Source organism: Myiozetetes cayanensis, unplaced genomic scaffold (assembly GCF_022539395.1).
Source record: "Myiozetetes cayanensis isolate MyiCay16 unplaced genomic scaffold, myiCay2020 scf1, whole genome shotgun sequence".
NCBI classification, from domain to species: domain Eukaryota; kingdom Metazoa; phylum Chordata; class Aves; order Passeriformes; family Tyrannidae; genus Myiozetetes; species Myiozetetes cayanensis.
In genome coordinates, this window is record NW_026086604.1 from 129,199,095 (window position 1) to 129,214,198 (window position 15,104).

The following is a 15,104-nucleotide window of genomic DNA, read 5'->3' on the forward strand; positions in this document are numbered from 1 at the left end:
CTGTGTCCCCAGTCCAGAAGACCTGGTGTCTCACAGCCAGCTCCAAAGCATGTGCAGCCTATGTCAAAGCTTAGGATTTAAAATCAAAATGAGAAATTCTAATACTTTCAAAGCACAATGGCCACCTCTGCTCAGCAGACTGATACCACACTACTTTTAATTTAGGTGGTTTCAGAACTTGCTATATTAAACAGTTTATAAATTCATCAACACTATAAAAGTAAGAGTAGAACCTTTAACGAAAATCAGAGCATAACACTAAACAGTGCTTTAGGTAAATGTAGTCACAGTGTGTGGTTTATGGTTCTTCATAGCTTACTGTACACACAAACATAAACATACCATCCTACACTATTGCAACACGATTTTTCCAAAAAAACAAACGACTAAATCCTCAACTTATCTTGGGCTTTTATATGGGCAAGGTGGTGTTTACATATAGAAAATTATATATTTTGGAATCAGCATGTGAATGTTCTTTTTCAGAGTTATGCCCATGTGTATCCAGAACAAATATTGGTTTTACTCTGAAATTACATTAAGGGGAATCTGGTCTGTGGTAAGTCTTGGGTTTATGAGACACCGCTGCAAAAGAAATTGTGCTATATTCAAAATGAGATACTTCCACCTGAAGCATTTGCAAAATCAAATTCTGGTAGAGAAAGAGAAACATTCTGCTTGCTTGGGAAGAAAAGTGTTTGTATGACTTTTTTAAGAGTAGATTTTTATTTTATCTTTATGTTATTCCACAATAAATGACTTTGCAAAATATTCAAAGAGATATTAGTATTAAAACTATCAGCAAACATTGGTGGGGAAAAAAGGACACCGGTAGATTTCCATCAATATTAATCACAACTTCACTGGTCTTATTATCAACCAGGATTTCACTTACTTTGCCATATTTTCTGGGTTCTACTTTCATTAATTACATTATTCCTCTTCCCAAAATATCTCAGATTTTAAATCTGTGGTTTAGTATTCTGGTAATTAAAAAAAAAAAAAAAGGCGCAGCCCATCTATGAAATCCTTAACAAACATGGTAAATCACAGATTTCTTGAAATAGATGATTAACTGAGATTGGAATGACTGTTGTCATTTTCCATTATAGATGAGACATTTATAGCCACCATAAAAGTGTTTTTCCAAGATATAATTTAAACATGCATTTCATTAGACTAATTATCTGCATTTGGTATCAATGCAGCACTACAGTAGACTAACAAGAAAAAAATTAGGAACCAGATTAAGTAAAGAGTTTGATTAAAGATTAGAAAATATTTTAAATAAATGTAAATACATTAGGACTGCTGGATCTGCATAAAAGCTATCTATAATTGGCTAGTATATTTTATAAATGCTATAAAAATACATTGATATTCAGCAATGGGAAAGATGGAAAGACTCTCTGAAGTAGGGTCAACACAGAGTATGAGAATATGTTTGCATTTCAGAGCATATATTTGCATTTGCCACAACTTTGTCAACAGGAGATCCAAATTCACGCTTATTTGTACATCAAGAAGAAATAATCTCTTGGAGAAGGTGTGTTAAAGAGATCCTTCTCAAAATCTCCTTGGAATAGCAAAATAAAATGTTTCTATGCACAAGACTAACAGTAATTTTGTTGTCAAATTGTACTGGCTTGTTTCAAGGAACTGTGTTAGAACCTTAGACATAATACTCAGGGACAATAACAATTTTATGTGTATGTGGACTTTTCCTAGAAAGACTGACTTTCTGTCTTTCCTGAGCAACTGGGAATGCTACTCTCTGCCAAAATCACAGCTCTCAGCCACCCCTGAAACTATTCTTTCCAGGCCCTTTGTTAAGGATTATGGACTCTTGGCTCTCTCTAAAAGCAAGCCTGTTTTTTCCCTCACAGTTTCACTCAGGCTTTCCTATTATCACTGGCCTTATTGGTCTATCTGAGGCTACATCTTCAAGTACTTGGGCATAAAGGAATCTTCCCACAGGCAGTTACATTTGTTTCAACAGATTTGTGTGAAAATGGAGTTGTAACCGTAAAAGTGATATATTAGCACTAAACTGTTATATTTCAGCAGATTGCTCAAAAGCAATTACATAGGCCAAAATGAGTGTATAATAAACTCTGAATGCTAATATTTCCAGGGTACAGTAATCTTGATATGAATTTAAAAGAATGTCAGTTTAATTATCTGATTAACTCATTACGGTCATAGATTAACATAAACAATTGGTCTGGTGGCAATCTGAAGCCCTCAGTGTCATTAAACAAAGGAGATTTCTCAAATTTAAGGGTTTATTAGTGCAATATTTGTCCTGTATCTTGATATTCTTTAATAGAGCTAACAGTAGTAGATAAACTTAACTCAGTTAATTATTTGTTTTTCATTCACATAATGATAGTTTCATTACTCTACAGAGAAACTCTGAGAATAATCCCAGCACCCTAAAAGTGGTAAAAATTATTCACAAAGGGTTTTTCCTCTCCCATTCACTTAGTGTCAAATGCTAAGACAATCATATTAATCTCTTCAGGTCTGTTTGAATAAGGAAAAATGATGATATTATAAAAGCATCTTCAAAACACTCAGTTTAGAAGACATGAGAATAACGAGCTACAGGAGAGAAAACGACAAACCTTCAAATGGCATGTAATTAATTCAGGGCTTTCAATTTTATGGTTTGCAGAACAGGAACATTTGGAGTTGAGGACAGCTGAAAACAGGTTATACTATACACAATCTTTGTGCATTACATCGTGTAGGAGTAAAAATATTAAGATTTCTTCTGGGACTGAAGGAAGAGGGCATTAAACCCTAACATGAATTTTAAATACTTGCCATTCTGACTGCTTCCGTAACTCTGCAAGCTGGTGGAGTCGCTTGAGTGCTTTTTCCTGTTTCTTCTCATCTTTCCATGACTTTGAAGCCACATTTCGAGCAAATTCTCTTTGTTTCAAATCTTTCAATCTCTGTGTGAAAAGAATATAAACAGAAGGGATTAAATATGTGCACAACAGATACATTTCCTCTTACTCAATTTATTTGCTTTTTGTGAAGTTGGTATGCAAATGGAGAGTAAAAATATACTTAAAATAATAGTAAAAAGAGATTGAAAATACTATTTTTGCCTAAAAAAACAATGTGATTTGACCATTGCTATTTAGCTGATATATGCATACGTCTGAATGACAGTTTTGCTTCTTATGAATACATAAATCTGCTGTTGTGTACAAATACAGGCACAAAGCTAGACTCCATTTAATGAGGTCAGCATTTTCCTATTTAATTAATTCTGTTGGAATGTAATACATAGGCATGACAGCTTCTTTTTTCTCCAGCTAAAATGAAATAATCCAGCTAGTAGCAGTGACACAATATGACACAGTCATGGAAACTGTTTTCTACCACTTGGTGGAAAGAGGCCATTCTGGGTCTGTGATTTTGTTCCATGAAGAGTGCTGGAAAGCTGTAGTGGGTATCTCCCACCACTGTCACATCAGCTGTCCCATAAGTATGGGATCTTTTAAAAAGTCAGATAACACCTAGGAAAGGAAAGTAGATTCTGGGAGGCTAAGACCAGAAATTTCTTACTTGCTTTCAGCCTTGTAGACCCCAAGACATGTGACTCTGAGTACTGATCTGGAAACAGGGAGAGTTGAGCTGTTCATGTATCAGCTTCCCAGGGAGCTTAAGAGCTGGGTCGGAACCACCCCGATATTTCTGCACAGACAAGTTCCCTTGGATGAGGTCAACAAGGCCAGAAAGACAGTTGCTCAAGGAACTAATGCACCAACAACCAGCAAGAATCGCCCTGCTGCCTGGTGCCTGATGAAAGTTCAACAATCCTATCAGAAATATTTACACTTTGTCCAATCTGTATGTTTCTCCATAAAGTTTTTATCAGCTCCTACATCTAGTATTTCACTGAAGTAGGCTCTGAAACAGAACAGCTGCAAAAACCTCTTTAAAGCTCTTAGGTTTCAGTTGCTTGGAAATAAACGTTTGCTCTACCATATTTTACCCATTCCCTTATGTGCCTTCCCTCACTGTTTACTTGTCACTTGCCAGGCCAGTCACATAATGCTCCATTCCCTCAACCTCATTGTCTGCAATTTACAGTAAAATGGATGAATATATAAGACAATATTACTTTTGGTTCATGAAAGAAGCTTTTTAAATAATATATCAAAGCCAAAGCTGTAAAAGAAATCAGAGAATCTTCTCAGAAACAAATTCACATATTCCGTCACCTAGGTAATATTTACAAGAGTCTAGAGATATTTAAGCTGTGAAGAGAAGTAAGGAAAACATATGTAGCCTTAAGCCTTATTAACATGTCCAATGTGAAGTAAGGGCAAAGAAACAGGGTAAAGAAACACATTTGAGAAATGCTCTTTAGGGCTGCTTGCTATATTTTAGCTGTCATCGTGAGCTGTTCAGCACCACACCTAAAGCATTCATGGGGAAAAACAGAAACAGTTTCTACCTGTCAAGGAAACAAAGAACAGTGTGAAAGCAAGTACTATGGAGTGCAGGTACTGCAAAGCAATGCCATTTCACTTCTTTGGCAGTTAGGATGATAATCAAAAAAGAAAATGGACCAACACTAAGAATAGAAGTTTTAGCAGTATTTTTTACTCTCTAATGGTATACAGTATGTGTCAAAGAAGTAGAGAGAAGAATAAAAAAAAGCAGGTAAGCATAGCAGAGAACTCATCAACTGGAGCCGAAATCCAAGAAATCAAAAGCATCTAGAGTCTGAGCAGAGAAAGAGCTCTCTCTGCACATCCCCTCAGCAAAATAAAACAAAGCTGCACTGCCAGAGCTCCAGTTAAGAATTGTAATGAAATTTGTCAGCTATGTTGGATAGATCATGGGACTGCCTGCTGAACCTGTAAACCCCTGGTTTTCTTCACTAATAACCTGTGCTAGACTTCTGACAGGCACACAAATATTTTCTGCAGATGGTGCACAACAGCATGCAACTGAGCAGGTACCTGAATGACAACCCCAAGCTCAGCAGGTGTGCTTGAAAATTAACATTGCTTTACACGGCAATTGCATTTCTTCATGTAATTAGGTACTTAACTGGGCATTCAAATGCAGGCACATGTAATAAATTATGATTTATTTAATAGCATTCTTCTGTTCTGTCCTTCACCAGCTACAAATATTATTGTCCTGGAGTTATATTTGTTTTTCAGACTCATGTTCTATTCTTTCTCTCTTTTTCATGCACATGAGTGTGTGGATGTTGCTATACTTAAAAGTAACCCATCCCTTTTTTATAAACACCCACAGAAACGATTAAAAGACTACAAAATAATATTCATTGCATGCAAAGATTTACTTGTAGAACCAGATCTGAGTCACACTAGTTCCTCTGTCTAAGACTCAGTCAAAAACTACTGAATCTATATTTTTTCTCTTGAACTCTGGTACGAATCAACAGGAGATTCAAATGAGTTAATGGAGCTTCATCTCCTCTACCTACTTTAGCTAGACATGAAATAACAGTGGTCAAATACCTGTAATGTAGCAATTTCTGTCCATTCTTAATGTTGGGTTGTTTGAGGTTTTTTAATTGTCATTTTACTGGGGCCAGTTCTTGCTTTACACTGACCCATGGGCACCTGAAGGAAACTCAGTGATTGATGCATTTGCAGTATTGACTTCATTTTCTTTCCAGAGTTATGATCCTGATTTTTATTCCTCCCTGTGCAGGTGAATGTTTGTCTGGATTGCTATTCATCTGATCAGCCTTTCTTCACAGCTGCTGGAAAGAAATAAGCATTTTGGGGATGTAATCACCTCTTTTAAAAGCAGCTGTCTAAAACGAGAGGAATAAAGTGAAATGTAAAAGTACTTTCATTTCATTATTTACAAAGGGCATTAAGGGTATCTATCTTAATTATTAAGGGGTGTTCCTCTAAGAAGGAGACATAGCTGACAGCCCAGCTGAGGTGCCTTTACACCAATGCACACAGCATGGGCAACAAACAGGAGGAGCTGAAGCCACTATACTGCTAGCATGACATGGCCTAGTTGCCATTACTGCAACCTGGTGGAAGGAATCCCATGACTGGAGTGCAGAGGAGTATTAATGGCTACAGTATGTTTAGGAGGGACAGGCAACAAAGGAGGGGTGGAAGGTTTGTGTCTGCATCAAGAAATGTGGAGTGTGTAGTGTTGTCTCTGAACAATAGCCACAACCACACTGAAAGCATGTGGGTAAGAATCAGAGATCAAGGCAACAAAGGGCTGACACCTGTGGTCAGTGTCTACTACAGGCCACCTGATCAAAGTGAGCTTATTGATGAAGTCTTCCTACTACAGCTATAGGAGTGACTGTGTTCCCTCCAGGAGGCTCTTGTCCTCCCCAGGGAACTTCAACCACCTCTACAGCTGCTGGAAAAATAGCATAGCATGCTGTAGGAAACCCAGGAGACTGGACATGGAGGATATCTTCTTAAGCTAGAAGTGGATGTGATACTGGACCTGATGGTCACCAACACAAGACAGTAATTGATGGCATCTTGACTGGAATCATCCTATGATCATGCACTGGTGGAATTCGCAGTCCTGAGGGGTATGGGTCAGGTGAAGGGCAAAGTCAAGACCCTAAATTTCAGGACAGCAAAATTCCAGCTGTTCAAGGATTTATTCAATAGTCTCCCCTGGGAAACTGCCCTAGAGACAAGAGAGCAAAACCAAGCTGGCAGATCTTCAAGGAAGTTTTCCATAGAGCCTAAAAGCTCTCAGCTCCTTGGTGTAAGATGAAAGGAGACTGTCATGGCTGAGTCAAAACCTGATGGTCAAATTAAGGGGCAAGAAGCAAATGCACAGGTAGTGAAAACAGGTTTCCTGGGAAGAGTATGGCAATGCTGCTTGTGTAAGGATGGGTCCCTGGTAACATTCAAGATCAGGTTGGATAGGGCTCTGAGCAACATGAATTGATTAAAGATGTTCCTTCTCATTGCAGGGGAGTTGAAACTAGATGGTCTTTAAAGGTCCCTTCCAAACCAAACTATCCTATGGTTCTGTCTCTCACACACACTTTTGATAGAGGAAGTTGGTGCTTCTGGTACATTTTCATTGCTACAGATAATATTCTTGTCTATTGGCTGCATAAAAGGAGTTTGAATTAGTTTGCTTTTGGCATATGTAATAGAAAGAAATTTGAGGAAGACATCTCTATTTTTTTTTATGAGTCATTGACAAGAATACAGAGAAATTTTCCTAATCTGAATTTCTCCACCAGATTTGTCACCCTTCAGTCTTCACAGGGTCTCTGGAACATTTTATCTATATTGCTCTCTCATTCACTGTCTCTCAATTTGAGGACCTTAGGAACAAAGCATTTCTTCTCCTTTTGAGCATTCTGCCAGGGGCTATGCTCATCCCATTACATAGATTTGACAGGGATTCTTAGTATAACTACTTAAGATTTTGGGACAAAGAACTCCCATTGCAAGCATACTGAGAAGTAAATCCTCTTCTTGTACTGCATTGATGTAAATAGAAGGCATCTTTGGGAAAAAAAAATTTCTTCATTAAGTTATAAAAGGTCAGGTTAGTACGAACTAAATGATTTTTTTTTTCCCATTACATTTGGACTATTTTTATTCTGGAATGTAATTCACAGTGCACCCTCCAAAATACTCAACATTCCAGCCCCAGGTAAAAATGTATATACCACACATTAGGTATATGTCTCCTGTCATATTTAGAGAGCCTTGTTTAAATCTAAGTCCTTGAACTAATGCGAGTGTTTGAGTGCCTGATTAGCTTTAAAGATTTATTTCCACTTAGCTGAAAAGCTCCTTAATTAAGTTCTAACCAAATTCACCATAGAAGGGTTAAATGAGGTAAAAAGGAACATTAATTTCAGTAATTATTCTCTTTCCTGTAACCCTAACATTGGAACTAAATGCATTATTTGTAAAATGGTTTCACAGTGCAAACCATCAAATGAAAATGATAGTCACTAGAGAACATAATTAAACTTCACGTCTACAGCTTACAGTATTAGCTTGCTAAGCAAAAGTGAGGAAACAGCAATGAAGGAATTTGCTCTTGCTAGGGTAAATAAAATCCTAAAAATAATTTGGAAAGGGCATTACATACAGGAATTAACGATGAGATATGAAGCTCAAAAACCAGCTGATAAATTTTCATATGTTTTACCCATAAATAGCTACAGATCACTTTGAAGTGTATTCTAGTAATCACTTGTTAGAGTAGTTCATATTATAGTCAGCAATAACAGATTCAATATTGTTAGTGGAAGTAAATGAGAAGACGGAAAGAAAATATCCTGGTAGGATTAGGGAATGAGATGATAGCAGGAGAGAGGAAAAGTCAGTCCTCAGACACGCACTACAGAATCTATCAGTGAATGAGATGCTGATCGTGGATCTAAACAGAAGGATAAATTACAGGTGGCTCTTTGGGGGGCTTGTTTTTTCACATCTTCAGAGAAACTCCTGTTGTGTCTGTATAGGAAGATGGTCTGATCTAGTGCAACGGGTCTTCATGTCAAAAAGCATCAAGACCTACAAGTGCTTATCTGTGTCTTTTCTGTTGGTAACTCTTACTGTTCAACCAGATCTGCAAACAGTCCTGCTAATTAAACTGATTTCATCCACTGCTGGATAAAAGCATCCATTTGCAGATACTTTCCATCTTGAAAGATCCATTTGCGCTGCTCATGAGAATCCCCCAAGTAAAGTTCAGCTAGATCCATTTCATGTAAGCCATTTCCATAGCAGAGAGGATGGAATGTGCACTTTGTGACAGAAACTCCTCTGAAGGGCTGAGCTATTTGTGGATCCAGCATATGCCCCAGCTGACCACCTATGTTTTTATCAGTTCTGATGAACTTATTGTCATATGTTCCAACAAGCTGGCTGCACACTGCGTAATTTGATTAGATGTATTCAGTGCCACTTTGGAATACAGAGCAATTTACCTAGTAAATAAAAGCCACACATTTGAATTATAAAAACCTTGGGGTAGGGACTGTATCTTCATGTTTGTATATTACCTCACTTGTCAGGGCATTGAGCTTTTTCTAAGATCAAAAACATCATCTCATATATTTTATTTCTTTTTCTTTCACATTTAAGCCACTAAAAGAGAAGAAATTGGCATTGTAGATCCTGTGCAAGACTAATTCCTTTCAAAACTTTCAGTACTTTTTGTAATCTTATTTTTAAAATATTTAAAACTTTTCCACATATTTTTAAAGCCCATCTCACCACTTTGTTTTGATTTGTTCTCACTGTAGCAGGTAGAATACAAAATCATCTCCATTTTAATGAAAAGAGCAAGTCTGAACTATCCCAGAATTCTACAGATGAGTCCAAAACCTGGCTTCAAACTTTCTTCCATATTGTCAGCATACTTTCAGAGTAACAAAAATTATAGTAGAAATGTCCAGACATAGACAGATTTAGACTTCTTATGGAACTTCATCTTTACCAAGATATCATTTTACAAATAAATAAAGGAAGGTAGAGACGGAGTGAATTCTGGAAAGAGCAGGGAGGAGGTTGAATCAACACTTACATGTATATACTTAGTTATCACCTCTAACTTTTTGCACACCCATTGAAAAAAAGATGCCAGACACCTGAATAAAGTCTAAATTTGATTTACCTGTATAATCTATTGATTCTTGATAACTATGATAGTGCTGAGGGAACAAAAACAAAGCATAAAGGATAAGCCTTTTCCAAATTATTGTGCTATGTTTACACAGAGGAAAGTTGAATGAACAGACCACTACATAGTGACTTTGAAATGTTACACCAGAGAACAAGTCAATCACTAAAAAACCCCAAATATTGTAATATGTGTATGTGGCTGGGGTTTTTTTAATTTTTATTTTGTGGGGGTTTTAAATTTTTTTTTATTTTATTTTTATTAGTCAATTGATACCAAAATACTCTTTCTCTTGTATTTGCTCAAAGTAAACTGAACTCTTCTGGAGTAGGACGGTTAAAGGTAACCAGGAATCTAGCAGCAATACTGTAAAAAATACCTACTCAAAGTAAAGGAGGTTTAATAAATTACATTTCCTTGCAGTTTTAGTCAACCAGAAAAGGCCACAAATGAATTTTGTAATCATCTGATCAAAACTTTTTGATAACACAAGACAGAGGACATCCAGATAAATTGGTGAAATTGAGTTACTTTGACAAGAGCTATTTTATATAATCCACATTAAATGATATGTATTACATTATCATTCCTCAATATTTTATGGAGTCCTGTATCAGTCATGCCAATATTTTCCCTGGCACTAATATCAGAATGACAGATTTTCTTGTTTATTCTTTCTAAATCCTAGCATGGCATCATCAGGCTTGATGCTTCTTCCTCTAGTGCTCTGAGACCCATTAAAAATCAACATTTATCATTAGGAAAGTTTATGACCATCTCTTTCCTAATACTTAAATGCTGGTCTCCTGAACCAGCTGACACAAAAATCTTTAGCTCTAGATTATGTTGCTAAAGATCCTTCTAAAGTATTGGTAGAGTGGTACTTTACAATTATCATAACCATTATCCATGTGACTTAGTCATCTAGTTTTGTCCTAAGTATAGAACAGAAATCTGTGTTGAATAGTCTTTTTTATATCACTGTTAACAAGTAAATAATTTTAATTTGGAGCAGAAGATACTTTATGTCCTCAATATACTTTCAGAAACTTTCTTGTGCTCACCTCTGATGACTACAGATTTTCCTTTCGCCCTTTTTACTTCCTCCATCACTTCTTTTCCAATTTCTTCGCTTGTGATTTATAGTATTTACCATTCATTTTTCCTTTTTCTCCTTCATTATGAATTTAATCCAGAGAGAATTGACTTTCCTTCTAAACAAGATTAGTGTTTATAACCGATTTGGTCTTTTTCAGTTCAGGGATTTTGGTTCTTAAACCGTCAGAAAAGTGCTCTTTAAAATTTCTTAGGTCCTTCTCACATCTTTCCATTTGATTTCCTCCTCCCAGCCCATTTGACAAGCTCATTGATCTTTATGAGACTAGATTCCTAAAAGAAGTCTATGTTACAGTTCATTATTTATAAAAATATGTTCAAATATTTTATTTGCATTTACTAAATACACTTGGCTTTTTTAATTTTCCATATGTCCATGTGTTGATCATCATAATGATAATAACATATAGGTTAAAGATCAGCTTTTTTGAGACCCATAATGTGGATGAAGTATTTTTGTGCTATTCTTGTCATAAGGGAGGCAGCTAATTCGGATGGATGATCTGTTAATTTTAATTTCTTCATGCATGGGATTGGAGTAGCAGTTTATGTTCCAGTCTTTGGTTTATTTACAGGAAAAGATGAGCAGATGTCCCTTCTTTTTCCAGGAGAATTCACTTCCACAATAACCTGGTTTAGCCTTTGATTATCAGAGACAATCCTCTGAGAACACATCTCAGTAAATTTTACTGATTTTTAGAAAGGTTGTTTTCATTATATTTTTTATTTTATTTAATGAAAATTTTAAGTGGCTTGGTGTCAGTGCATCTAAATAGTAACACAACCTAATGCCTTAAAGTTAACATTTTCATAATTTCTGTATCTCAAGAATAGTAAATACAATGTATGCTTACATTAAAACTATTATTATAAAAGTATTTTTAAATAATTTGTAAGAAATTTTGAAAAGCTTTTTTTATAACACTGTTGAAGCAAAGTATTTCAATTATTATGAACCATTTCAACCTGATTGAAACTAAATGATGTAAAACTTCTGAATAAAAACAGTTTTGATCTTCTTATATTCCTGAGGAATCATTCTGCTCTAAAAGTAACATTTCCTGATAAATGAGTGAATGAATGTTTAGTTTTTGCTGGTTTTATTGTGTTTGTTTTGGGGTTTTTGTTTCTGTTTTTTGAAGAAATTTTTTTTTTATTGCCCCATCACTTGTGTTAGTATGTTTGTTTGGTATTCACATGCATGTCATCAACATTTCTCTAGATATTCCCTTGCAATTTAATTCAAGAAGATACTTAAAGAGACCTCTTATTTTTAATGGCTTCTGGTGGAGCCTAATTATTATAAAATTGTAAGAACTGTGAAATGATAATTGGTCTGGGATACCTCCTTTATTTTTCCCTTAGAGATATGTTAAGAGATGTTAATTAATGCATTTAAATAAGTAAGGGTAATAAATGACTAATCTCACCATTTTTATTGCTGTCTTGGTGATGCACAGATATGTTTCTTTTTTGCTTTTAAATATTTGTTTGTGCTATGAATGCCCCTTAAAGACATACAAGGCACATTGTAAGGTCCCTCAAACACAAACATAGCTGATTAGCTTTGACTTAAAGCTCCACAGGAATCAATTGCTCAGCTACATTCTTGCATATTAAATACTGCTTGGAAGGTTCAGATAGTCAAAAATTAACAGAACCATAATAGATGAAGCTTCTAGACAGATGCTTATTGTGCCAGATAGACTGTGGATGACAGTGGTATTAGAAGAATTATTATTTTTCCATGCAAGGGAAAAGTATGCCAAGAGAGCACTGTTCAAAAGTTATGTAGAAAGTGAAATGTAATTTTTCAGTGAACATTTGAGGGGACAACATTTTGCTAACACAGCTAATTGCTGTATTTCCAAAAAGCTGATTATGGCACAGAGTTGCCCAAGGTATGATATGTACAGATGTTTCATAACCTGCAGAACAGGTTCCTTAACCTGGTTTAATATTAGTTTATTGTAAAATAATTCCAGAGATATGAATTAAAGTGCTTGTGAACAGACATAAAAACCAATCATAGCATCTAGTGGTGCTTTGTCCCTATTACCTCACTACTCGAGGTAAAACTTTTTTTTTCTTTCTGGGTTGGAAAGGACCTCTGAGATCATCAAGTCCAGCTCTTGATCCACTACCACCACAGTTACTAGACTATGGCACTCAGTGCCACATCCAGTCTCTTAAATACCTCCACGAACGCTGAATCCATCACCTCCCTGGGCAGCCCATTCCAATGCCGGATTGCCCTCTCTGTAAAATTTCCTCCTAATATCCAACCTAAATCTCCCCTGGCAGAGCTTAAGCCCGTGGCCTCTTGTCTTATTGCTGATTGCCTGGGAGAAGAGACTGACCCCCACCTGGCTACAACCTCCTCTCAGGTAGTTGTAGAGAGTGATAAGGTCACCCCTGAGCCTCCTCTTCTCCAGACTAAACAACCCCAGCTCCCTCAGCCTCTCCTCACAGGACTTGTTTTCAAGTCCCTTCACCAGCCTGGTTGCTCTTCTCTGGACCTGCTCCAGCACCTCAATATCCTTCCTGAACTGAGGGGCCCAGAACTGAACACAATACTCCAGGTGTGGCCTCACCCGTGCTGAGTACAGGGGAAGGATCACTTCCCTTCTCCTGCTGGCCATACTGTTCCTGGTACAGTCCAGGATGCCACTGACCTTCTTGACCACCTGGGCACACTGCTGGCTCATGTTCAACTTGTAGAGCCTGACCTTAAAATGACACCAGGTATTCCAGATCTAACAAAAAGATCCCAACCAAATGTGCAAAGGATGTGGCCTAAAAGCAACATTACATAATGTTTGCCAGTTGTGTGAAGCTGGCACATGAAACATAATGTGCATCTATGTTCAGTCTTGCCCAGTTCTTACCAGTTCATAGTAAACAGACGGTTTTGCATGATTTGTAACATTTTGCACAGAAGTAGGTATAAAACAAGCTCTGTTCATTCTGCTTCTTCTGTCCTTATAACTGGTATTTAAAAAGTGGAAAAGGCTCCTGAATACAGAGATTTTAAAAAGGACAGCAACGTCCAATATAATTTATCTTGTTCATTAAACAACACAGGTATAACTACAGCCTGACTGCCCTAAAGGTTAACAGGGAATAATAATAATCTAAACATTAATATTTTAGTTTTACATATCTATCTCATTTACCTAGGTAATATGCCATGTACTGCATATATTAGCATTTCAGAACTCAGAACCAAAGAGGAATATGTTGGTTTTGAAAACTTTTCACGCAGTAGCAAATAGAATTATGACTGGCTCAAAATCATTTTTTTTATTTGAATGGAGTGTTTCAGAAAGTCTTTTTTTTTTCAAATTTTCTTTGTATTTCAAATATCATTACCATGTTAAATCAGTCATAGGAGAATGTTTCAATTAAATTGGGTTTAAGATTTCTTTCCCTTGACCATATTTGAAATAGCAGCAAAGTTTGAAACAATGGGAAAGCAGAGATGCTGAGTTTCCACCAGATTAACTTCACATTTTCTCTAAATATACTTAGAGAAGAATATGTTTCTTCATGATCTGGTGAGGAATTACTGTACAAAATTAAACTCTAAACTGCTATTTAAAAGCAGAATTTCATATTTGCCTGTGGTTTCGCATAAACTTTTTTTTTTGTTATAAATCTAATCTTTCTGATTCCTTACTTATTTGAATAGGACATCCATTGCACTGCATCAACCATTCTTCCCACTCAAAAAATTACTTTTAAAACTTTAGTAATTAAAAAGTGTAACCTCTGAGAAGAATGGAAATAACAATAACAGAGGCATTAATGAAAAGCACTTCCTCTGACATTCTCGTTATTGCTATGTCTTAAATGCCAAAATCTGATAATACACTTCTGTAATTCCTCATGTAATTAAATGCTTAAGAAATATTCTACAGTCATTGGACCATCATTAACAACTATGAAATTAGGTGTCCCATGGGTTCTTTTCTAAATTAAAGGGGGTTAAATTGCTAATTTACATGTTAATTAGCAGTCATTCTAAAGAACACCAAATGTAATTCCATAGCATCTAGCATTTAAAAATTTAGCTTATCAAGACAATAAATTCAAAAGAAGCTCTGCATTATTTACAAGATTTTTTTTTGGACAGCTAATGATGAATCTCATTATTTTAAATAACATTTAATTTTAAAAGGATGAATATTACCAATTTATTTGCTGTATTCCTGAGTAATAAGAAAGCAGCAAGGCATTGGCAGGGCAGTAGGTTTAGCAGGTGTTTATAAAGCTCACTGATCTGCACAGATTGGTAAGTTTAAAATAAAGAATTGTTTCTGGTGACATTT

General features: G+C 36.0%; 1 protein-coding gene across 2 annotated transcripts in view; it reads right to left on the reverse strand.

The window, feature by feature from the left end:
- ZNF804B (zinc finger protein 804B) overlaps positions 1–15,104 on the reverse strand; it is a 231,767-nt gene that overhangs the window by 8,709 nt on the left and 207,954 nt on the right. For both annotated transcript variants that reach the window (XM_050324106.1, XM_050324097.1), the window contains exon 3: positions 2,830–2,960. In XM_050324106.1, coding sequence (XP_050180063.1) covers positions 2,830–2,960 — 131 coding nt within the window. The remainder of the gene's footprint in view (positions 1–2,829; positions 2,961–15,104) is intronic.